This window comes from Salvia miltiorrhiza, chromosome 5 (assembly GCF_028751815.1).
Source record: "Salvia miltiorrhiza cultivar Shanhuang (shh) chromosome 5, IMPLAD_Smil_shh, whole genome shotgun sequence".
NCBI classification, from domain to species: domain Eukaryota; kingdom Viridiplantae; phylum Streptophyta; class Magnoliopsida; order Lamiales; family Lamiaceae; genus Salvia; species Salvia miltiorrhiza.
The window spans coordinates 44578225-44603460 of record NC_080391.1 but is presented as its reverse complement, the minus strand read 5'-3'; the positions used below and the strand labels follow the sequence as shown (position 1 = coordinate 44603460).

Genomic DNA, 25236 nt, shown 5'->3' with positions numbered 1-25236 from the left:
AAAAAAAATCTCATGTCTCCTCTTTTTTTGAATAAATCTATTTTTAAATCTGTTTTCATTTAGAAATAGAATACAATAGATAGAAATTCCTCAAATTCGAAACTCAAAACTATACGCCCACATATCATGGTATAGATCCAATGCGAATTTCTACCACATAGAATAGAAAAAGTGTGGAAAAAAAGAATGTGATTAGTTGATTTCCACAAGCGAAAATGTGTATTATCTTATAGTAATTGCAAATTCAAATTCCTGATAACGTTATATTTCCATAACCCGATATAACACCACAACACACATTAAAATGAATTAAAAAACGCAACTAACGACTGGTCACATCGGAAAAACTAAAACAACAACAAAAAATCAAAAGTTTGCAGCTAATAACAAAGCACAAACAACATATAAAACTCGAGCCACATTACATTAGCAAAAACAACAACCAACCAAGAGGACAGTGCACACACCGAAGAGATGGCAAGCTTTGCGGACGCGATCGGGGCCCCAGAGAAGGTTGAGATGCAGCTGGAGAAGCTTCTGCAGGTAATAAAAGGCAAGAGGAAACAATTTCTCGCCAACTAAGGCTGTAATTAAGTAGTCAGCCGACTTCCGTTGATTATCAATATAAAACTAATTGCATTTCTACTCAATTTCCTAATGATTATAACACATCAAAAGTATAAGCAATAAAAAAAATAAAAACAAAATTCAACTAAATCATCAAAAAAGATAACGTAACGTAGCACCACTGTTTTATGAAGACAAATAATGCATTGAGACCTTAAAAGAAAAAGTAGACTTACTTTAGAGAAAAAGGAACCGCATAGCTCAAGCTGAGTTGCACCGTACTCCTTTAGCAAATACAAACCAAAATCTGAAGCAGCTTAAGCATGTATTTCAAAGGTGAAATTAAAGAGAAAACCACGTGCGCATAGAATTAAATGACACTTACAGTCCAAAATATTAGTCATTGAACCACATAATTCCATTGGTTTCTAAAATTTGACCAAACACGGCGAATTTCGACGTGAATCATTTAATTAAGAGCAAAATTTAATTAGGAGACTGTGGAAAAGCAAACATTAGACACTGGATTTACATGCTAACTCAATTTGACCAATAACACACCATGAATAATATCAGATACAACATTCAGCAAGTTCTTTTCCTCTTTTATTTTAAAAGTCATTATTTAATTACAACTTGTAGCACAAGTTGTAATTATAGATTTAATTCCTAGAAAAGAGCAAACAATATCAGAAAGACCAGAAATTATCTTAGAAATCCAGTACCAGGTAGCAACGGAAGGATTTTATTCACCATTAGTCACCTCACAACTTTCCCTACGCTTACTATCAATCACCTACTCTATCAGCTATGTACAGAATACTATCAATCACCTAGTTGATCACCATTTTCAGCCAAAGCCATACCATGGTTTCAGCTGCTCGAAAGGTAAGATTTAGCCTAACCCCTTCACCATTCCTTATTGATTTCAACCTGCAATTGTTTAAACAAATTATGCGAATTTTATTTCAGCATTTCTTGCTAGCATAACAGCAACCAAGCAAGCAGGTAATTCTCATCAACACTCCTTATTTTACTTGCTAAGTTTTGATGTGCATGAAATCAGAAAAACTCCACGTAGCCTTAACACCAAGTTTAGATTGACAGACATACAATACCAATGCTTAATGACTTGCGAACCTGCTTGGAAGATATCTTCAATAATATCCAAATCATAGTAATGAGCTACTGAAGAGCTCGAAAATGCCCAAGAATGCAGGCAATGAAGTTCTTATCAATTTAAAATAATTGGAGAAATAAGTTAAATCATTCAGATAATTCATTATATAGTGAAGCTCAAGAAGCCTTTATAACTACAAATCTTAATATTGCATTAATGAAAGCATAAGAACGCAACACATCCTCAAAAATTTTAAGAAAATTCATATAGACATTTCTTTTGCACCCATCGTATCTTGACAAAACCAAAAAAGATAAAGGCTCACAGTTCAAAAATACCCAACTGATATGTATAATTCTATTTCTCAAATACAGTTTAATTTGCCAAATTGTTCATCATACATATATTCTGATAATTGAGTAAAAAAAATAGTAATAAAATAAAATTGATATATTCTATACCTTGAGAAATAAACAAAAGGAGCAATAAGCAAGAAGACAGTAGAATGTGCGGCAATAAGATTTCTCATTCAAACTAATGAATTTATAACTAAAATGTAGGTTATAAAGTTTCCATTGTTAAACCTAAACCCTAAGAATTTGCTGATTATTAATCGATGGGTAAATCTTTTCAAATTTTCATATTTCTAAAATTTAGTACTAATCATAATGAAATATAATCTTTCCTAACTTAATAATTTTCCATTGTTAAATCTAAATCCTAAAAATTGGCAGATTATTGATCGATTGGTAAATATTTCCAAAATTTCATTATTCTAAAATTGAGCACTAATCATAGTAGTCAATCTTTCCTAATTGAATACTTACCATGGAGAGGCACAGATCGCTGGCGGCGACTTGGTGACAGGGCAGACGGAGACGGCGGTGGCGGATGGCGGTGGAAGGGAAACGGGAGTGGCGATGTTATCACCGAGACATATTGCAGCAGTGATCAGAGCAGATTTCGTTACTGAGCAGATCTCTGGCAGAGACTTGGTGACGGGGCGGACGGCGGTGAAGGGGAAAGGGGAGCGGCGAGGTGGCAGATCGGGGCTGAGCTTGGGGCGAATCGCCGGGGGTGGGAGGAAAGCGGTGGATACAATTTTTTTTGAGAGGTGGATACAAATTTCGTTTTGCTATTTTATATGTGATGCATGTATAATTTAAATAAATAAAATAACTTAATTAAATAATGTATATATAAAATATAGCTTATGTGGAATTATATTGCCACGTCAGCGATAGAGAATTGAGCTAGAGGCTCTAGAATTGCAGGGATTTTAAACCTTGAATTCTTAGATATGCCACGTAGGACCCCGGATTAAGGAGAGAGCAGGATTCCTTAACCGTATTATATATTTGATTGATTGATTATGGTCTGGGCTGACCATAGATAAATTAATTTATTTGAGACCAATCTTTATTCCTTGTATCTGGTCTCTGTATTGGCCCAAAGTCTCCTAGTCCTAGAAGAAGAGAAAAACGCTTCCTACACGCTTCCTACACTAATTCTGTTCCTACACGTATTTATTTTATTATAAATACAGCTGTCAGCTCTCAAGGAAACACACTGATAAAATATTAGGGTTTTGAGAGTTCTGGAGCGGAGAGAAGGAAAACGTGTGGAGCTCTATTTCTCTCTTGGGACTTTCATAGGTTGTCCATCCAACGGTGAAAACTGCAGTTCAGATCTGAGCTGGAGTCAGAGTCAGATTTTCGCAGGAAATCAAGTTCTGGCAGTCTCCGAAGAACAGCCATAACTTCCTCTACAGAAGTCCGATTGAGGTGAAACGGGCGGCCACGGAAAGCTCTTTCAACGACGAAGAAGTCGTATTTCTGCACAAAATACGATTGGAGGTCGTTTGAGGGGTCAAACGGAGCTCTGAGCTGGAGTCAGATTTTCGCAGGAAATCAAGTTCTGGCAGTCTCCGAAGAACAGCCATAACTTCCTCTACAGAAGTCCGATTGAGGTGAAACAGGCGGCCACGGAAAGCTCTTTCGAAGACGAAGAAGTCGTATTTCTGCACAAAATACGATTGGAGGTCGTTTGAGGGGTCAAACGGAGAGTTGAAGTTGGCTGACCTGTTCAGCGATAGATTGACGAATTCTTAGGAATTTTTCAGGTATTTTCTAACTCCAACTTACACCAATTAAATTCATAGGAGCATGTTAGGATTAATCGTTGTATAATAAATTAATAATAATCCAAGAAACGATCTTCGGGTAAATCGAGTATTAATTCAGTTTAATATTCCTTCATTCCTGGTACCTCATCTTTTTATAAAAGATTTCTCTTGTCTGATAAAAAAAAGATAACATTACTTTCAACATTACTCTTTACGTTACACAGTTTTTACTTTATTGGTAATTTGGGGCACTAAACTATTTCAATTTGAATGATCAAACGGCGATCAAAAGAAGTTTGACTAAACTTAGTCTGCAGCAGCGACTAAAGTATTTAATGACCAATAAACTACAGCCATGCAAATTCAGATCTTGATATTTGCTGAGATTCAATTTGTTAACAATGAAATTCTTGGTAGAACAATGAACCCGTTTAGCAGTTTAAATATAGTAGTAGTAGTTTTTTTATTTTTATTTGGGGGTTAAATATTTTAGTTTTTAAATACTATTATTTCAATAATTAAAAAAAATCTAATTATACTTAATATTCATATATATATATTTAAATTAAGTGATTATGAAATTTTATTTAAATATTTATGATAAAATTTCATATTTTTTCTATGATAATTGAATTAATATTTATTTTATGTATAAAAATATTTTTGGTGTATTTTACGGATGTAAATATTAGCTATTTTTTTTAAGAGCCAATCATTTAATAGTTAGTATTGAATTGTTTGAATTTGTTTAAGAGTATAACATTTTTTTATGTTTTTTGCTGTTAGGGTATTGAATTGTTTGAGTTTGTCTAAGAATATATAACAAATTTTTTTTGCACGAGTTTAGGAAATACGCATACTTTTTTCAAAACCCTAGTTCTTTCTAATCCTCTAATTCTCATATATCAACCCTACTACTTTCAGATCCCCCAATCCTCATTTCCGATCAGAAAATCCTCGCGGCCATGGCTAACGCGAGAGAATCCGATCCGAATTTGGGCTATCTAACGAAGAAGGAAACGGAGGTGAAGCTGCCTCGACCTACCCGCGTCAAGAACAAGACGCCGGCTTCGATACAAATCACTGCCGAGCAAATCCTCCGCGAAGCTCGAGAGCGTCAGGAGGCAGAAATCCGGCCGCCAAAGCAGAAAATAACCGACTCCACCGAGCTCGGAGATTACCGGCTCCGGAAACGCAAGGAATTCGAAGATTTAATTCGAAGAGTGCGGTGGAACAAGAGTGTGTGGGTGAAGTATGCGAAATGGGAAGAGTCGCAGAAGGATTTCGCCCGAGCTCGGTCAGTGTGGGAGCGCGCGCTGGAGGTGGATTATAGGGACCATACATTGTGGTTGAAGTATGCTGATTTTGAGATGAAGAATAAGTTTGTCAATCACGCTCGGAATGTATGGGATCATGCGACGCAGTTGTTGCCGAGGGTGGATCAGCTGTGGTACAAGTATATTCACATGGAGGAGATTTTGGGGAATGTGGCTGCCGCGAGGCAGATTTTTGAGAGGTGGATGAAGTGGATGCCTGATCAGCAAGGATGGCTTTCGTATATTAAGTTTGAACTCAGGTATAATGAGGTTGAAAGGGCCAGAGAGATTTTTGAGCGTTTTGTGGACTGTCACCCCAAGGTCAGTGCGTGGATTAGGTTTTCTAAGTTTGAGATGAAGAATGGGGAGATAGCGCGTGCGAGGAATTGTTACGAGAGGGCCGTGAATAAGTTGGGGGATGATGAGGAGGCAGAGGAGTTGTTTGTAGCATTTGCAGAGTTTGAAGAGAAATGTAAGGAGACAGAAAGAGCTAGATGCATATATAAGTTTGCACTAGATCATATTCCAAAGGGACGGGCAGAAGAGCTGTATAAGAAGTTTGTTGCATTTGAGAAGCAATATGGTGACAGGGAAGGAATTGAGGATGCTATTGTTGGAAAGAGGAGGTTTCAGTATGAGGATGAGGTCAGGAAGAACCCACTTAATTATGATGTGTGGTTTGATTATATTCGATTGGAAGAGAGTTGTGGGGACAGGCAAAGGATTGAGGATGTGTATGAGAGGGCTATAGCAAATTTACCTCCTGCTCAGGAGAAACGCTACTGGCAGCGATACATATACATGTGGTATGCTTAAGTCTTTACGTGATCATGCCCGTATTGTATATTAAATAAAGGGCTTGGCTGTGATATGTTTCTATTTGTTATCTGATTATTGTTCAATTTATGTTATTTTCAGGATTAATTATGTTTTGTATGAGGAGCTTGATGCCCAGGATGTTGACCGAACAAGAGACATATATAAGTAAGATGCCCAGGATTAATTATGTTTTGATAGTCTGCGTCCCTATTCATGGTCAGTTATATTCTAGGCATGAGATTTTTAACTTAATCGAATAGGAAATTGATTTATGGGATTTGGTGATTTGCTGTCTAATTTTTGTAATGCAATGCAATGGTATGATCAATGCTTGACTTTGTTTCATTGAGATGGAATGATGAAAAGTTTAGGCAAACTATATCTGCTTGATGCTTAAGAGTATATTTCATTGCAAAAAAGACTTTTCTCAACATGCAGTAGTTATCTTCATTGCATATATAAGTATGCACAAACTAGTAATGTGAGCAGCAAACATCTATGGAGCTGTCTTTCCCTAATTTTTTTCCAGTTGTTCCTGACATCTTTTGAGAAGAACTCTTGGTAATTTCAAAACCTTTAACCTTGTCAGTGAAAATAAATGAACCTTGAACAATTTGTCCAGTCATAGTGACGTCATGAGAAGTTGATGTTACACAAGAGTTTGTTGAAGTGTATTATCCCTTATATTTGCTTCCTCCTGGATTGATGGATATTAGGACATGCAATAAAATACATGGACATGTATGCTGAAAACAACTTTTAAGTTGATTTTCAATGCTGTCTTGGAATCTTGAGTAGTGGAAATATCACTTAAGAATATACATCTATCTCATTTGACAATGTGACAAACTCACACTGAAGCTATAGAACAAATATATGACTTGTATGTAACCAATATTATGGGGATAGTCCTGTCTGTATTGGATCTATGGTAAGCTCGATTAAGCTCATTCTCAGAATTTCAGTGATGGAACCACCAGTATGTTTATAATTTCTTTAACAGTGGTCATGGTATTATGTGGATAGCTTTCAATGGTTACTGTCTTACTGATACATTTTGGAACTGAGCAGCTTGTGCCTGAAGATGATTCCTCATGAGAAGTTTTCTTTTGCAAAGATTTGGCTGATGGCCGCACAATTTGAAATACGGCAATTAAATATTGATCGGGCTCGGAAAATATTGGGGTCAGCAATTGGTATGGCTCCCAAAGATAAGGTTTGCCACAAATTTCATATAAAGTTTAGATCTGTATTTTGTTCATACTCTGGTCTTCCTTGAACTGCACTCTAAATGTATCATATTGCAAGCAGATCTTTAAGAAGTATATTGAGATAGAGCTGCAACTTGGTAACATAGAACGGTGCAGGAAACTTTATGAAAAGTACTTGGAGTGGTCTCCCGAGAACTGTTATGCATGGAGCAAGTATGCCGAGTTGGAGAGATCCTTGTCAGAAACTGAACGCGCCAGAGCTCTTTTTGAGCTTGCAATTGACCAACCTGCTCTAGATATGCCAGAGTTATTATGGAAGGTACTCAAGTCTCTGCATATTGCAAACATGACCTGTGTTTGATATAAATAGATCTTTAGTGAATTGACTGGATATATATGTATTGATCTTCTACCTATTTGAAACAGGCATACATCGACTTTGAGATTTCTGAATCCGAGTATGAAAGAACTAGAGCTCTTTATGAGAGGCTTTTGAACCGAACTAAACATTTGAAGGTGTGGATCAGTTATGCCAAGTTTGAGGCTTCTGCTATGGAAGAGGTCCTTCTAGACTCAGAATTGTCTGAGAGTGAATATAAGAAAAAATGCCTTGAGCGTGCCAGAGGTAAGAAATAACAATGTTCTTGACGAGTCAATTTCTTGCATTATCTTTTCTAATATATTTGGTAACATCAATGCAAGTCTTATCAATATCATGAATTTGATCTCACACTTCCCCTGTTCTTCAGCTGTGTTTGAAAGGGCCCTTAGCTATTTTAGAACTTCTGCCCCTGAATTGAAAGAGGAAAGGGCAATGCTTTTGGATGAGTGGTTGAACACGGAGAAAGGTTTTGGTGAGCTTGGTAATGTGGATTTGGTTACTGCTAAGCTTCCAAAGAAGCTAAAAAAGAGAAGGCACATAGAAACTGAGGATGGTCCAGCTGGGTATGTATTTGATTTCTCTTTTATGTCCTTTTTGTTTCTGAAAATTCTTATACTGCTGATCTATCTCTGCATGGCCGTTTATTATTATTGTCAACAAATTGTGATGTTTTGATATGGTGCAGGTATGAGGAGTATATTGACTACCTATTCCCAGAAGAAACACAGACGACGAATCTTAAAATTTTGGAAGCAGCATACAAGTGGAAGAAGCAGAAGATTGTTTCTGACGATGATTAGTTGGGTAACGTTTGTTAATACTGGCTTTGACATCTTTGTATGTATGTATGGCAATTTACGTTCTATGCCGATGTACACAAGATTCTTAAGCTGCAAAATGAATTTTGTTTTGTATTTTTCTAATTCATCACTCATTTGTTGTTCTTATCTTTGCCTGCGGATGCACTGCTAATTATTGTTTTATTCGTTTCTTTTAATTCGATGCCTCATTTCATGGACTTGCTCTCTCTTTTGAAGATTAGCTTAGTATTCAAAACTATGAATCTTTTTCTATTATATTGCAGCATGTACGGTCTCAGTCATTTGGAATTGTAAGGTAACATTAACATCATGTGTAAAGCCTTGGGTTGGTTTATATTCCGACTTTCTGTCATGAGAATGATGCGTGACACGAGTTTTATTCATATCTTACAGGAATAATAGATTTCGGATGTAAAAAAAAAATCAAATCGTTCTGAAAAATAAAGCTCCACAAACATCTGAACAATTTCATCTCCATTTACAACAAGAAGAATCCTTCTTAGCTCTAACGTGTAAATACATGAAGGGGGAAATATACACACATATATGTCTGTTTCCCCTACTTGGATTCCGACTTGGCCGGAGAATAATCCCCACTGTATGAAAACAGGCTTTCATTAGCATAAGGATCCTTGGATCCTTTACTGATTCCTTCATAATTGTCTGATGTTGATGCAGATTCATTACTAGGATTCAATCCTGCAATATCCATGATGTTCTCGATCTCCTTCACCACCTCACTCATGTTCGGCCTATTAACGCCCGATTCCTGGACACACCTCAGCGCCACATCAACGAACCTCTCCACGCTCCCGGGCGCCACGTTGGACGCCACTATTGGGTCCAGGACGGGCTCGAGGTTGTACAAATTCTTGCTCTTGTCGAGCGCCTCCTTGACCTCCCTCACCACGTATTTTCCCTTCATGATAGGGGTTCTCGATGTCAGAAGCTCCAGCATCACCACTCCAAAGCTGTACACGTCGCTCTTCTCAGTCAACTGCTGCGTCATGTAGTATTCGGGGTCCAAGTAGCCCTGGAGAAAGAAAAAGCAAATGCTTACAACTTTCATAGGTAAAACCAAACTAGATCAGATTTGAAATGTAGTAGTGTATAATATATTCACCATTGTGCCTTTAACTTGAGTGGTGAGATGACTCTTGTCCTGTTCAGACATTGGCTTAGACTTAGAGAGACCAAAATCTGCTACTTTGGCGTTCAAACGTTCATCCAATAAGATATTGTTTGATTTAATATCCCTATGTATGATGGGAGGGTTTGCTTGCTCATGCAAATAATGCACCCCTCTGCCTGCTCCAAGAGCTATTCTCAGCCTTCTACTCCAGTCCAACCTGATCCCCGTTTTCCCTGCAAGAGAAATCGCGGTGTCAGGCACCATCATCACATAATTGACTTATACTAACCAAATTAGCCACCAACGTGTAGGAGTTTCCCAACACGAGTGTTTCGAAAGAAAAGAAGGGTACGGGTACCGGTGAGACTATCCTTCAACGTGCCGTTGGTGACATACTCGTAGATCAACATCTGTTCACCTTTGTCGAAACAAAAACCGACTAAACCTACGACGTTTTTGTGATGAACCCTTGAGAGAAGCTCAATCTCAGTCTTGAACTCCATTGCCCCCTGTGTTGACCCTTGCTGAGCTCTTTTTATTGCAACTAGCTGTCCATTCACAAGTGTTCCTCTGTATACCTGACAAAAATGCATACAATATCTTCAAACACCAACTTAATAAAATCTTCATTTTGAACAATAAACTAAAATCAAACTCAGCATGCAATATACCTTTCCATAGCCACCACTTCCAATCTCATTCGTTGTAGAGAAGTTGTTGGTGCATTTCTTGATTTCCTCGAACGTGAAGCTTCTGCCTCCTTTCAACTGCGGAACTCCACCGCTGTCTGAGTTGGGGTCCCATGATCCTGCAAGAACGAACTCACAACTATTGTCACAACCATGGAAATTAGGCCAATACATATGTGCGTGTGTGTGTGTGTGTGTTGTCATACCAAACGGATCACTCCTTTTGGAAGCTGTTTTGGCTATTTTCTTCTGACGGAATGCATAAACTCCGGCCACCACCAGCAACAGAAGCAGAAGGCATGCACCAACCGCGGCTCCAATGATAACCTCCTTGCTTAGACTTGATTTGTGCTTATCTCCAATGAGGTCTGCCATGCAAAACAACACATTCTAATAGGAATAGGAATAGGGTCCAACTTGATGTTCAATTTTGTGTTGCTATTTACCTGGAAAGTATTGGTATACATCTCCCTTGAAAAAAAAGGGTCCAAACTCATGTGGAGGCTTGAAAGTTTGATTGCTTAGCATGAATCCTATTTCAACAATCCCTGTCCGGGTGAAGTAAGGCTGATCGGAGGGGAAGATGTGAAGACCCAACACAAGATAGCCAACGGCATTCTTCATTGGATTAACCAATATTGATACTGAATCCACGGGCTGCTCATGTAACTTGAATGATTCAATCAGTGCTGCTTCAAGTGATTCGTACGTACTTGTGCTTCCGTAGTCAGAGAAGGAAGGCGCCCGAAATCTCAAGCTTCCCGAGTAAGGATATGCACATTTGCAGGTTGGACTTAAAATCTCACCATTGCTACATTTTAAATCAGCTGGGCAGTCTTTATTTGGCAACTCGTATGTGTCATCAGACCGGTTTTGAGAGACGGTGCAGTATTCCTCTGTGATTCCTTCATTACATATTGGATTTCCAACAAGACTGAGTTCAAATAATAACCTTATCAGTCAAAATTATATGCCAAAACAAGAGCAACATAGCATTACAAGTAGAGATGCTTACATTATTTCAGCAGTATAACCAGCTCTTGGAGAGAATGCATCAATGAAGTTGTTTTGCAGATCAATCAACTTCAGTTGGTCGTTGAGGTTGGAGCCAATATTCAACGTGCCGTTTATATGATTTTTCCTCAATACGCTAACGAGGTAAAGCAAAAGGAGCATGAATTTCCCATACAAGGCCTAAAATATGGCAAAGGAGAGATGCTTACACAGTTTGCAGCTGAGCAAGGCTAAACAAGGAAACAGGCAGTTCCCCTTTAATGTGTGTGTTCTCCATTATCCTGCAAAATTTATCATATTATTATATCATCACAGATCGATATAAGCACATCAAAACGCAGAAAAACGTACAGTGAAGTCAAGGACTGCAGAGATAAGAACCACGGTGGAACATCCGTTTCTTCGAAAGTATTATTGCTTAAGTCCCTGCATAACATCACACATATGAAAATGCAGCATTGTCACAACACAGGTATGCTAATATTGAGAATGGATGTCGACGTACACGTAGTTGAGGGAATGCATGGCGGTAAGGTTGGGCAAAGGTCCTGTCAGCTTATTGTTTGCCAAGTACCTGCAAAGTTCATTCAGATGGATATTTTTTATGCTACAACCAGACACGAAGCACAACAACAGATTGGAACGCGAAGATTTACAGCTCTTGGATGTTGCTGAGGTTGTTGAGGTTGTCTGGAACAGCTCCACTTAACAAGTTCTTGTCAAGCCGTCTGTTCACCACCAAAATGTAAACTTTTTACTCAAATTTTCATCACAAACTATATTCCAAGAGATATCTAGCTATATTCATCTGCTGCAGAAAATGGGATAGTATTTGTTAGTTTACTCACATAACCTCCAAAGTCTGTACTAGCCCCAATGAGGAGGGAATGCTGCCAGTAAGCCGATTGTTTTCGAGAAGCCTGCTCGAAATAAAAAAAGTTACACAAAGTTCAAATATTCCACAAGAATTAGGATAACTTTTTCTTTTTTTTTCTTTTTCTTTTCTTGATTTTGGTACTTACAAATGTTTAAGAGGTAGCTTTGAGCTGAATAGCTGAGGTGGTATTTGACCAGACAACTGATTCCCTCCAAAATGGCTGCATATATAACATTGCTTCTGGTTTGGTAAAAAGGCTCTTTAAAAGCTAGCCAAAAATATTACAAAAGCAGAAGGCGATGATAATAGACATACAAGTGCTTTGCAGAAACAAGCATATCAAGGCCTGGCGTGCTTCCCTTGGAGACGGGGATGCTTCCGGTGAGCTTGTTATCAGCTATGTCAAGCCAAAAAAGATTCGACAAATTACCAATGGAAGCCGGGATCTCACCAATGAAGTTGTTCAAGTTGAGGGACCTGCAGCCGTGAGGATTGTTTAACCTCGAATGCAGTTTTTGAGTAATCCTAGAGTTAGAAACAGCACAATACATGCTTACAGGTAAACCAGCTTTTGTAGAGATCCGATTGAGGGTGGTATCTGGCCGCTAAATCCACAACCAACGACGATTCTGCAATACAGATAGAGAGATAAGTACCCTTTTAAAAGAAAGGTGCATGAGTTGGTTGTTTTAATCTCATGACATTTTCTTACAAGCTGGTCAAGTTCTTCAAATTTCCTATTGATGAAGGAAGCTCTCCGGTGATGCCTGTGTTATACGAAAGATCCCTATAAAAAGAAGTCGATGATCAGAAGAGTGCAGGAATAGTCAGAGCAAATGTGGTGAGAAAATGGAGAAGAAAAACTTACAAAATCTTCAAGTCAGATAGTTTATCAATGTCTGATGCTAGCTGACCGCTTATATTTATGCTTGCTAAAGTGCTGAAATAAAATGTTATGAGTGTCACAAGTTGTTTATCAACTTATGTATGGTGATTAAAGAAGCTAAATTACATGGAATCAACGCGACCACCGTTGTTGCAGCTGATCCCTTCCCAACCACTTCCACATGGATCAGCGCCGTCCCAATTTGGTGGAAAGTTATCCCAGCCATCCATCAAAGCCCTCAGACCAACATCTGCAGACAAAAATTCATAGATTTCTATTTTGTTGTAGAAAAAGAAAGAAAGAAACACTATTTAAGATCATACAGAGTAATGCATAGAGGTTCCTAAACCTCAGATCTTTAGTAATATCAAGTTGATGAATAGAAATCTAATGAGATTCATCAAAACAATAATTTTTTTTTTGACAGGAAGATTCATCAAAACAAATTATAAGTAGACGATTACTCAAGTATTATAGTACAAGCATATCTTTCCAACAGTACAATGTTCTTGTAAAAAAGGTAACATCGGATGAGGATATATAAAGTTAAAACAAAGAATTTTAACTTTCATTTTCTAATAAATTTGGCTAATGGAAAACCGAAGTGTTGGATACTCTTTAAAGTACTAATTCTGCCTTATATGGATGGTTGTAATATAGTTGTTCTTGCAATATACTAACACACAAAATAGTACTTACCCTTTTGCTATTTCACCGGTCTCCACAAATCATATAACAACATACAAGGAAAATAGTAGTAACAGAAAACTAGAGAGTCATAAAAAGTTGCAACATATATATTCTTGGAGCCAACAATAAGAGAACTTACAATCATCTATATTATTCGTCGAAGCTACTACACCAAGAACTCGAACCAAAGCAACGAGACAACAAAGACGAATCGCCCAACACATGCTTGAATCAAACTAGTAAACCTTATGGATTCCCCAAACTCCGAAACTCGAAAAGGCTGCAAATGATAGACGCTTGTAACTCACAAAGCTTCAATGGTCCATGTTTCAAGTAGCCTTCTCTCTCTAGCTAAGCTGCAGACATACAAGTTTGTTACCTAAATTTGTGAAAAATGTAAATGATCTATACTATATGGATGAGTTTTCGACTATTTAGAGTGCTCTTGTTCAAGAAAATTCTTATCATTTGCAGAGTAACATGGTTACCTTCTCTTGTGCTCAGATTGTTTGATATGTAAAATGGGCCACACTGCATTCATTAACTTGTTAATGACTTAAATGATCCAACACAAACTAAGTGGCAACTTGTCCAGGATTGGTTGAGTACCTTTAATACGAGATGGGATTTTTTCAAGAATATCATTTTATGGTGTCAATTTTTAGAGGGAGACTTTGAGGCCATCTTGGTCCATCGGGCACTCCCCATTAACTAACAAGCACCTCCTCCTCCTCATCTAATCATTCCACCTCTAGGGCATGTTTGTTTGCCAGGAAAGTAATGTGAATTGGGATTGTTATTCCCAGGAAAATGATTCTGTGGAAAATGAATCCTAATAGATTCATTTTCCAGTGTTTGGAAATACCAAAAATATTTATTAGTATTCTGGATTTGTATCATTAAATAAATATAATTAATCAATATATATAAGAATTAAATTGTAATTTAATCTTTATAATAAATTTCTCTATAATTTTTTTAGTAACAACAAAGTACATTATTAAGGTTAATTATATGATTTACAATTCTAAAATTAAATTCAAAATTTTCTTACATAATAATAATAATAATAATAATAATAATAATAATAATAATAATAATAATAATAATAATAATAAAGTGTGATTCATAGCTCTAAAATTTAATCAAGATTTGTTTATAATAATAATAATAATAATAATAATAATAATAATAATAATAATAATAATGTACATAAAGTATGATTTTTGTAGTTTGAAAAAATTAAATTAAGATTTTCTTAATAAAGTATGATCATAGTTCTAAGAATTAAATTATAATTTGCTTAAAATATTATTATTATTATTATTATTATTATTATTATTATTATTATTATTATTATTATTATTATTATTATTATTATTATTATTATTAATTTGATTCATAGTTATGAGAATTAAATTATTATTTACTTAAAATAAATTATGAACTAATTAATCAATTAAATGATGATGATGATGATAATAATAATAATAATAATAATAATAATAATAATAATAATAATAATAATAATAATAATAATAATAATAATATAAAGTTGATACATAGTTACGAGAATTACATTATAATTTGCTTAAAATAAATTATGAACTAATAATAATAATAATAATAATAATAATATAAAGTTGATACATAGTTACGATAATTACATTATAATTTGCTTAAAATAAATTATGAACTAATTAAATAATAATAATAATAATAATAATAATAATAATAATAATAATAATAATAATAGAAACATTAAATTCCAACTAAATAAAAATTATAATTTACATTTTATTATAAAATAATACAAATAAATAAGAATCCTGAGAATGAGGAAAAAGAATACCTAAGAAAAGCTAGGGAATAAGAATCCTGGAAAGTTGCACTACTTTCCTTGTTTTCAGGATTCTTATTACTTTCCTTGACTCATAAAAATTTAACCAAACACAGGAATTTAATATTTTGGAATCAGATTACTTTCCCAGGTCAGAATCCGTGCCAAACAAACATGCCCCTAGAGTACTCTTTTTACTGTGTGTGTGTGTCTGTGTGTATTTTCTTTTTTATGTAAAAGGCAAGTTTATTTTCTTGAAACAAAAAAATTGGGAAAAATTAAAAATGGTGTTCAGATAAACACAAATTCTCTTACATGCTTTAAGAGGACAATTGTAAATGTCCACACATAAATAAGACACTTGCAAATTACTCCCTCCGTCCGCCAAAAGTGGACCACTTTTACTATATTGGGCGTCCGCAAAGAGTGTACCACTTTCCTTTTATAGAAATGGTCTCACCATTCACTTTAATCTTTTATCCTTACAAACACTCTTTATTTACAAAAAAATCACCTCAAATTCAATTTGAACCACACATCTCATAAAATGATGGGACTCTTTCTCCACTACATCAAAATCATCACTAATTTTATTAAATCTCGTGCCTAACCAAAGTGGTCCACTTTTGGCGGACGGAGAAAATATTATATTAGAACATGTGAATATTTAGTTGCATATAGTGCACGGACATAATAATTGCCCAATCCAGCACAGAGTCTTTGTTGCCTTCATAGGCATCTAAAAAAGTAATACTCCCTCCGTCCGCCAAAAGTATTCCACTTTGGCCGGGCACGGAGTTTAATAAAATGTGTGATGATGTTGATGTAGTGGAGAAAGGGCCCCACCACTTTATGAGATGTGTGGTTGAGATTGAATTTGAGGTGGGTTTTTTGTAAATAAAGAGTGTTTGTAAGGATAAAATATAAAGGTGGATGGTGGGACCATGGCTTAAAAAGGAAAGTGGAATACTTTTTGCGGACGCCAAATATAGTAATTGTGGAATACTTTTGGCGGACGGAGGGAGTATTTGTTTGTTTCTCTAAGAAAAGGAAAAGTATTTGTTTATATTTGTTAGTTTGATTGTTTAGTTAAACAAATAAATTGACAAATATACTTTGGTATACAATTAGGTAATGTTCTCACCTTTACGCCACGGCGTGCCAATTGGTTATTTGATTATATTTAAATACTTCTTGTAAATTTAAATCTTAAAAAAAAAACTAGGTAATGTGCACGGAATCACGATTCTCACATTCATTTCAAGTTTTATGGTTGCAATTTTTTTAATTAGGATTCATGAGCGCATGCCCATTTTCATGAGAAAGGGATTAGCCATTCATCTTATCTTTCATGGTATTACTCATTCTCAATTATCATTATATCTTTAAATAAATTTTAATTTTTCATTTGATAAAATTATCCTTATTAATTTTTCCTTGACAAGTTACATATCTTATACAAAAATCAATTGATAAGAACATAATTTATTCTCAATATAAAAAAAAGATAATTCTTTTGGAAAACTTAAACAAATATTGTGCTTTTAAGTTCTATACAGAATAGAGTCAGCAAAAAATTTCAAGAAATTCATATGAAAAGATTTATTCCATGTGAAAAACTCAAATTTTTAGTGAAAATTAAAAGAATTTGATGGCTAAAAAAGTATAGAATATAATAATAAAAATATTGTACAGTTTTTGTAAAAGCTGATTAATAGCTTATACATTGTACATAGAATTCAATAATTGAAAAACTATAGCTTAAATTATTAAAAAAAATTACAAAACAAATAATTGGAAAGGATGTTTATTTGAATTTCCCTAAAGCATTCATAATTAAGACAAAAATCGCAAAACATTAAATAATTTTTTTTATTAATAATGATAATATATCTCATATCGTATTGAATATATTTTAAAAATCAATATTTCAATTTCTTATTTCCCTAATTTTCTTTATCTGCATCGTCGTTTCTTTTCTTGATTTCTGCCATCGATTCAGAGGGTAGGGTGTTTGGCTAAAGCTTATTTTTAAGAGCTTATAATCTCCAACAACTTATAAGATGTTTAAAAAGCTTATAAGATGTAGTTTCTTAAGAGCTTATAAGTTGTCAACATATTTGGATAATTGAGCTTATAAGCTAGAGAGATAATTTTTTGCTAAAGAGAGATAATATTTGTTAGAGAGAAATTCGAAGAACAATGAACTTGAAATAATATATGATAAAAATAACAAATTATAGTTAAATAATATTTATAAAATAATTATTACATAGGGGTTAATTAATATATAGAAGTGTCCACTTTCATATTATAAAATTAAAATCTAGCCTATGAAATAAAAATATTAAAAAATGGCCAATTTTTGTGCAAAATGTCAGAAATACCCCTTACATTAAAATTTAAAAAGTGGCCACTTTCCTCTATCTCTCAAAGCTTCGAACTCTTCTCACAGTTTTGACTCTCTCTATCTCTCTCCACCATCTTCTTCTTCGTCGTCCCGTCGCGCCGCCCCCTCCGGCTGCAAATCGCCGTCGAGCACTGCCGACGTCACGTAAGGTTTCTGGTTTCGCCGTCGTCGATTGCTCCCAAAAGATCTGAGTTTTCGTCGTTTGCAGCTTAATCCTTAGGTCGCTGGTTCAAATCTGGCAGGTCGGCTTGTGGTCGTGCCACCGCCGGGGTTCAGAGGTGAGGGGGAGCGATGGCGGAGGCGGTCTATGACTGTCGACGTCGGGAATCGAAATTGGAGGCGGCAATTTTTGATTTAGGGCTGAGTGTTGAAAGAGAGATGGGTGAGAGATTTGGGGGAGTTGTGATGGCAGCAGCTCCGTAGCTGCTCGCTGGAAAATCTGAGAGAATGGGGGAAGACGACGACATTTGGATGTGTGAGTCGTGAGAGTGTTGGTATGTGATTTGAGAGATGTAGTTATCTGTCCCTAATTTTTCGCTAATTAATTTTTGCAAGAGTCAATCTATACTAATAGAAAAGGAGCCTAAGGCATCTTAAGGCACAACTTGTGGATTGCCAATTTTACTCATATTACATATTTTATGTTAAGGTTATTTTACATATTATATATTTATAAGAATATATTAATTCATTAGATATTACACTTAATTTATGTGATATATATCTATAGTTGTTGACAAGGCTTATAGATAAATATACCCATTCAATAAATTATCTAATCAAAAGTAATGAATTAAATTTTCTAAAATAATAAATTATCAAATTATATAACATTAATTACACGTACAACGTACAACGTACGTTCTTTCTACTAGTTACACCTAAAAGCAAGCAATCAGCCTTGCCTTGTGGCTACTCCATGAACTCGATTGAATGGGGTGCGGTTTCCACCATTCATGTGACGCCGGCAGATGGCTTCAGCTATGCAAGTTTCAAAATAGTCGGCTATTATTTTGAATTCACAATCAGATCTGTAAATTCACAACTTAATTTTCTTAAATTCACAACCACATTTATGAATTCACAACTTAATATTTTCGAATTCACAACCAATTCTATGAATTCACAACTTAATGTTCTTGAATTCACTAAAACTCAAATTCACAACTACTTGAATTCACAACCAAAATAAATTTTGGTTGTGAATTCACAACCAAAAGATTCTGATTGTGAATTCACAACCAAAAAATTATGGTTGTGAATTAAATTTTGGTTGTGAATTCGACTAGTTGTGAATTCACAACCAATAAATTCTGGTTGTGAATTCGACTGGTTGTGAAATGCGCAAATTTTTAAAGGGATGATGTTTAAAGGGTAAAATGGTAACATTGGCCATTTTTTAGTTTTTTTTATCTTAGTGGACAATTTTTAATTTTACTAAAACAAATAGGCTATTTTCAAAATCTACTCTATTACATAGTATAAGATTATTGAGAAAAAAACCTTCAAACAGTGGAGAAGAGAGTCGTTGAATTTTTTATTTTTATTTTTTTAATGCATAATAACATGTGATTGGGCCGTGCTATTCACGCGCCCAATTAAATTGCGCTCTACACCGGGGGGGGGGGGGAGGCCAGGTGCGCCAGAGGAGGGTGCAGCATTGGGGGAGAGCTCGCGCGAGCCCAGTGAGCACTAGCTCCCAACTCCCAAGCCCCCCATTGTGAATGTTCTTATGAACTCACCAAACACACCCTCTTATTTTTCTCATCGATCGTTTTTTCCTGTAAAAAAGTAAAATAAATAACCATTGCAGCTGTAGAAATGGACATGGCAACCGAATGTTGAATTGCTTGTATTGATAACAAATTTCTTATAATTCAACTGAAACAAAAGGATTTGGGCAATGGAATTCTTCATCCAATTTTGATATTTAGTCCTCCTCAAGTTTTAATTATAATTCCCTTCGTAATGGATTCCATTTTGAGTGCGAAGTTGGTAGAAAAAACAATAATTTCTTTTTCTATTTTGAAAAACATAGTATATTCTTCGCAAGTGTGCTAAATAATACATTAAAATACTCTTGCATGTTGTGATCGAGAAACTGACCTGATCAGTCTAATTTATTATAGCCGTTAAATTTTGATCCTTTTAATTTCTTAATAATTCAGAAAGATAATGCTGATTCTGATTCGAATCAGGCTAATGAATGTAGAGGTTACTAATGGAGTATTAAAATGTATTGTTGGCCAAGATCATTTAAATTAAAAGTTATGTCTTGGTGGAATGCTCTATGCAGTGCAACTGCAACGAAAGACACATCCAAATAAACCCGAGAGAGGAAACACTAAATTCTAATTAAATATAATTGAGCGAATGCATGATGCATCCAAAATGTAAAATGTAAGGTTAGAATATTTCGCAAGACTTACTTAAATTGTTATATTTCAATTACTAATGCCAGCTAACTGAAATGATCAATTTGTTACAAATATGCTACAAAAAAGTTTGTTAAAAAAATTGTGATTTATCAATATATTAAGACACATTCGCGATCACGACCTTCATTCCAGTGCTTTCATTTGAAACACGGTCGTTATCTACGTATCTATAAGATATGAAGAAAGTTTAAAATGAAGAAATAATATAAATTCTATTTTAACTTTTAAGACAGACTGTGCGGTCGATCTGCAGCAGATTCAATCAGCATGCTCGCGGAAGTGTATGGTTTTGCTAATAAAAGCCTTCTCCTTTCGATAGCTGAAGACGTTATTAGAAATATTAAAACCACTACATTGGGAGAATAAAGCAGTTGTGCAAATATTTCAATGAGATAGTAAAAACATGTTAGTATAAAAGTTATACTTACATAACAAATGCGGCTACAACAAAACAGGACAAACCAAAATGTTGAGCTATTTCCACTTCATGTGGAATGGCCCCACAAAGCCAACACTTTTTGACTTTAATTGTGCAGATGAAGTGTTGCATTTATTGCAACAGTTGCACCATTTACTTTGGAATGAAATTTGCAGCCTCAACATTGCTGCAGCCCACCATGTATCTCGGCAATACTGCGGATGAAAGATGTACCAGCCTCCTCCTATTACAGCATTCTACAATTGCGGCTATAGGGGAAGACATTTGCAGCTCAATTTCTCTATAAATTGAGCTCATTCTGCAGAAGAATGAGAGTGTGCAGAAGTGCGAGAGGTGTGAGGCAAAACAAGAGAGAGTTTGGTGAGTGCATTTTGAGAGAAGAAAATTGTGAGGAAAAATTATAGGATTTTTCATCTTTCTTAAAATAGTAGCTCAATCCACTTGTGTTTTCCAAGTTATTAAACTTGAGATTTGTGTTTCCCCTATTTTGTGTAGGGAGAATTTTGTAAGCCTACTATATACATAGTGGAAGATTTCTAGACTACGGTCTCGTGGTTTTTGCCAATTTGGGTTTTCCACGTAAAAATTCTTGTCTCATATTTTCTTATATTTTGCACCAAATATTTTTCTTGGTTTGGATCCCATTTTGTAATCCAGCAAGAGGGAAAAAGAATTATCCTGGTTCCGCTGTGCAAGTGTCATTTATTTTGACACTCTTGAATATTTATTCACCACTTTTCCCAACAAGTGGTATCAGAGCCACCTTGGTTCTGAGGCGGATTAAAAATGGAGGAATCGTCGTTGCTTGGTGGTATGTTCAAATTGAGCGGATCAAATTACTCAATTTGGAAGCCGAGCATGTTGGATCTTCTCTATTGTAAGGATCTCTATTTGCCCTTACATGGAGATGATGCCAAACCAAAGGATATGAGTGATGATGAATGGCTCATCATGCACAGGAAAACAGTTGGTTACGTCCGGCGCTTCATTGAACACAATATTTTCCATCATTTTGCTAATGAGGAAAAAGCTGATGTTCTTTGGAAGAAAATGGAAGCTATGTTTGAAAGGAAAAACGCCTTAAACAAAGCTTCCATCATCAGAAAAATCGTTCGTTTGCGATATGCGGAGGGTGCCAACATGACGGAGCACCTAAATGCATATCAGGGTCTTATCAACCAATCCATCAACATGAAGATTTCTCTTGATGATGAAGTCGTAGCTTTATTGCTACTCAGTTCGTTGCCGGACAGTTGGGACACTCTTGTAGTGCCAATCAGCAACTCGGCTCCAGGTGGAGCACTGACCTTGCAGATGGTCAAAGATTGTCTTCTTAATGAAGAATCCAGAAGAAAAGATCAAGAACGTTCTTCTGAGACAAAGGCGATGATTGCTGAAAATGGAGATCGAGGGAGAAGTAAAAGTAAAGGCTCTCAATACTCGAGAGATAAATCCAGGGGGAAGTCTAAACCCAGAAAAGACTTCAAATGCCATTATTACGGTGGTCCAAACCACTATGAGAGAGACTGCAGAAAGAAGAAAAGAGATCAAGCGCGTGGAAATAATGAAAAAGCTGAGAAAGACACAACAGCAGTTGCAACTGATGGCGATGTTGTCGTAGTTTGCGATGATGCTCTTGTGAGTTCGTCATGCCAACAAACAGACTGGATCGTTGATTCGGGTGCATCATATCACATTACACCACATCGTGATATGTTTGCATCCTACACCGGTGGCAGCTTTGGCAAAGTCAGAATGGCCAATCATGGTGTGACAGAAGTTGTTGGTATAGGAGACATTGTCCTGCTTACTGACACTGGATGTAAGCTTACCTTAAAAGATGTCCGACATGTTCCTGATATCAGACTCAATATTATTTCCACTGGCAAGCTCGACGATGATGGCTACATCAACCATTTCGGCGAAGGAAAATGGAAGCTAATCAAAGGTTCTCTAATTGCAGCAAAGGGTAGAAAGCAAAATTCGCTCTACATGATGCATGCAACGTTGTCCAATGGAGAGGTGAATGCAGTCGTCAAAAATTCCTCCATTGAGATATGGCATAAGAGGCTTGGGCATCTGAGCCAGAAAGGTCTAGAGATCTTGGCTAGAAGAAGCCTCATCCCGGAGGTTAAAGGAATGCACTTGGAAACCTGTGTTGATTGTTTGGCCGGAAAACAACACAGAGTTGCATTCAAGAGCTTCTCTCCCTCAAGAAGAGCTCAACCTCTTGATTTGGTGCACACAGATTTGTGCTACATGAAAGACAGAACTCTTGGTGGCGCACTATATTTCGTCACTTTCATTGACGATTTTTCGAGGAAAGTCTGGTGTTTTGCCTTGAAAACCAAAGACCAAACGTTGGAGGTCTTTAAGAATTTTCAAGCAAAAGTCGAGAGATAAACAGGAAGGAAACTAAAGTGTGTTCGTGCAGACAATGGCGGTGAGTACCAAGGCCCGTTTGAGCAACACTGCAGGAACCATGGTATCAAGCTTGAGAAAAGCGTCCCAAAGACCCCTCAACACAATGGCGTGGCAGAAAGGATGAACAGAACAATTTGTGAGAGAATCAAATGTATGCTGTCGCACTCCAAACTGCCAAAATCCTTTTGGGGTGAAGCTATGAGGATCGCAGTGGACTTGATCAACCTTTCTCCATCAACTCCTCTAGATGGTGACATTCCAGATAGAGTTTGGTCCGGGAAAGACGTGTCTTACAAACACTTGAGAGTGTTTGGCTGCAGGGCTTTTGTTCACATTCCAAAAGATGATAGATCCAAGCTTGATGATAAAACCAAACCATGTATCTTCTTGGGATACGCTCATGAAGAGTTTGGTTATAGATTATGGGACCCAGTTAACAGGAAAGTCATCAGAAGCAGGGATGTTGTATTCCTTGAAGATCAACTTCCTGATGATGCGAAGGAAAAACCTGAATCTAATTCAGAAGTTCCTGTCAACTTAGATCCAATTCCTTCACCGACACTCCAGAATTACAGGAGAGATACCCAACCGGAGCATGGTGATCCAGTTGATGGCGAAGCAGGTGACGATCAGACTCCACCTGTACAAGATGATGTCCCTCCAGTTAGAAGGTCTACCAGAGAAAGACAACCTTCTACCAGATATAGCCCACATGAGTATGTAATACTCACTGATGGAGGAGAGAGTATTACACTGATGGAGGAGAGCCACCGAGTTTTGTAGAAGCCATGGTGCATGACCAAAAGGAGAAGTGGTTAGAAGCCATGAAGGAGGAGATGAACTCCTTAGTTGAAAATCACACCTATGACTTAGTGAAGTTGCCAGCCGGCAAGAGATCACTGAAAAATAAGTGAGTCTACAGATTAAAGGCTGAGGAGAATAGCTCACAACCAAGGTACAAGGCGAGACTGGTTGTGAAGGGTTTCAGTCAGAAAAAGGGTGTTGATTTTGAAGATATTTTCTCACCAGTGGTGAAGATGTCTTCAATCAGAGTGGTGCTCGTGATTGCTGCCAGTTTGGACCTGGAGATCGAGCAACTTGATGTGAAGACTGCATTTCTGCATGGAGATTTAGACAAAGAAATCTACATGGACCAACCTGAAGGTTTCAAAGTCAAAGGAAAAGAGAACCTTGTATGCAGGTTGAAGAAGAGCTTGTACGGCCTGAAACAAGCTCCCAGATTATGGTACATGAAGTTTGAGTCCTTCATGTCAACCCATGGCTACAACAGGACCACCTCAGATCACTGTGTTTTCTTCAAGAAGTTCGCAGGAGGTGATTTTATCATATTGTCTGTCTACGTTGACGACATGTTAATTGTAGGCCATGATGCCAACAAGATTGATAAGCTGAAGAAAGAGCTAAGCAAGTCTTTTGCGATGAAAGACTTAGGCGCGGCTAAGCAGATCCTTGGAATGAAGATCTTCAGGGACAGGAAGAGCAAGGAGCTCTGGTTATCTCAAGAACAATATATTGAGAAAGTTCTTGAAAGATTTAGTATGAGCAAGTCGAAGCCAGTCGCCACTCCACTTGCGGGTCACATGAAGCTAAGCTCAGCACAATGCCCGACAAGTGAGACAGAAAAGGAAGAACTGCAAAAGGTTCCATATGCTTCTGCGGTGGGGAGTCTAATGTATGCTATGATATGCACTAGACCTAACGTCGCTCACGCAGTTGGTGTGGTTAGTCGATTTCTCGCAAACCCAGGAAAAGAGCACTGGACAGCAGTGAAATGGATATTTCGGTATCTGAGAGGTACTTCTAAACTTTGTCTGAAGTTTGGTGATAACCATATTCTACTTGAAGGATTATGTGGATGCAGACATGGCTGGTGACATAGATTCCAGGAAATCCACGTCTGGATACCTGATGAGACTTGCAGGAGGAGCTATCTCGTGGCAATCGAAACTTCAAAAATGCGTGGCATTATCCACAACGGAAGCTGAGTACATTGCTGTGACAGAAGCTTGCAAAGA

General features: G+C 36.6%; 2 protein-coding genes and 1 long non-coding RNA gene across 6 annotated transcripts; 1 reads left to right on the top strand and 2 right to left on the bottom strand.

Moving 5' to 3' along the window:
• Window positions 1–282: 282 nt before the first annotated feature.
• LOC131024828 (uncharacterized) lies at window positions 283–2952 on the bottom strand. The gene is made up of 2 exons (XR_009101988.1): window positions 2515–2952; window positions 283–1500 (listed from the first exon to the last, which is right to left on the bottom strand). It is a non-coding gene; the product is annotated as an uncharacterized LOC131024828 (long non-coding RNA).
• Window positions 2953–4652: 1700 nt separating this feature from the next.
• LOC131024817 (uncharacterized) lies at window positions 4653–9612 on the top strand. Of its 2 annotated transcripts, XM_057954354.1 has the most exons (8): window positions 4653–5934; window positions 6047–6112; window positions 7019–7163; window positions 7259–7477; window positions 7585–7783; window positions 7908–8103; window positions 8226–8344; window positions 9040–9612. In XM_057954354.1, the coding sequence occupies exons 1-7, from the start codon at window positions 4778–4780 to the stop codon at window positions 8338–8340; spliced, it is 2097 nt and encodes a 698-aa protein (XP_057810337.1). In that variant the 5' UTR covers window positions 4653–4777; the 3' UTR covers window positions 8341–8344; window positions 9040–9612. The 2 variants fall into 2 exon arrangements, with proteins under 2 accessions (XP_057810337.1, XP_057810338.1); XM_057954355.1 differs by lacking the exons at window positions 7585–7783; window positions 7908–8103; window positions 8226–8344; window positions 9040–9612 and having other exon boundaries at window positions 7315–7471.
• LOC131024815 (leucine-rich repeat receptor protein kinase HPCA1-like) lies at window positions 8776–14378 on the bottom strand. Of its 3 annotated transcripts, none has more exons than XM_057954351.1 (20): window positions 14138–14378; window positions 13789–14005; window positions 13086–13209; window positions 12942–13013; window positions 12786–12860; window positions 12631–12702; window positions 12389–12550; window positions 12219–12293; window positions 12045–12116; window positions 11853–11924; window positions 11702–11770; window positions 11548–11622; window positions 11406–11477; window positions 11198–11332; window positions 10629–11116; window positions 10389–10550; window positions 10165–10301; window positions 9852–10071; window positions 9485–9726; window positions 8776–9394 (listed from the first exon to the last, which is right to left on the bottom strand). In XM_057954351.1, the coding sequence occupies exons 2-20, from the start codon at window positions 13871–13873 to the stop codon at window positions 8921–8923; spliced, it is 2883 nt and encodes a 960-aa protein (XP_057810334.1). In that variant the 5' UTR covers window positions 13874–14005; window positions 14138–14378; the 3' UTR covers window positions 8776–8920. The 3 variants fall into 3 exon arrangements, with proteins under 3 accessions (XP_057810334.1, XP_057810335.1, XP_057810336.1); XM_057954352.1 differs by having other exon boundaries at window positions 13789–14028; window positions 14138–14326; XM_057954353.1 differs by having other exon boundaries at window positions 10165–10280; window positions 13789–14177.
• Between the last annotated feature and the right edge of the window lie 10858 nt (window positions 14379–25236).

Coding starts and splice junctions, on each gene's coding strand:
- LOC131024815 (XM_057954351.1), bottom strand. CDS start 13,873: ATGTGTTGGGCGATTCGTCTTTGTTGTCTCGTTGCTTTGGTTCGAGTT. Junction 11,623..11,701: donor ATGCATTCCCTCAACTACGT/GTACGTCGACAT, acceptor GATGTTATGCAG/GGACTTAAGCAATAATACTT. Junction 9,395..9,484: donor CTCAAGTTAAAGGCACAATG/GTGAATATATTA, acceptor TTCTTTCTCCAG/GGCTACTTGGACCCCGAATA.
- LOC131024817 (XM_057954354.1), top strand. CDS start 4,778: ATGGCTAACGCGAGAGAATCCGATCCGAATTTGGGCTATCTAACGAAG. Junction 7,478..7,584: donor TGCCAGAGTTATTATGGAAG/GTACTCAAGTCT, acceptor TATTTGAAACAG/GCATACATCGACTTTGAGAT. Junction 7,784..7,907: donor ATGCCTTGAGCGTGCCAGAG/GTAAGAAATAAC, acceptor CCTGTTCTTCAG/CTGTGTTTGAAAGGGCCCTT.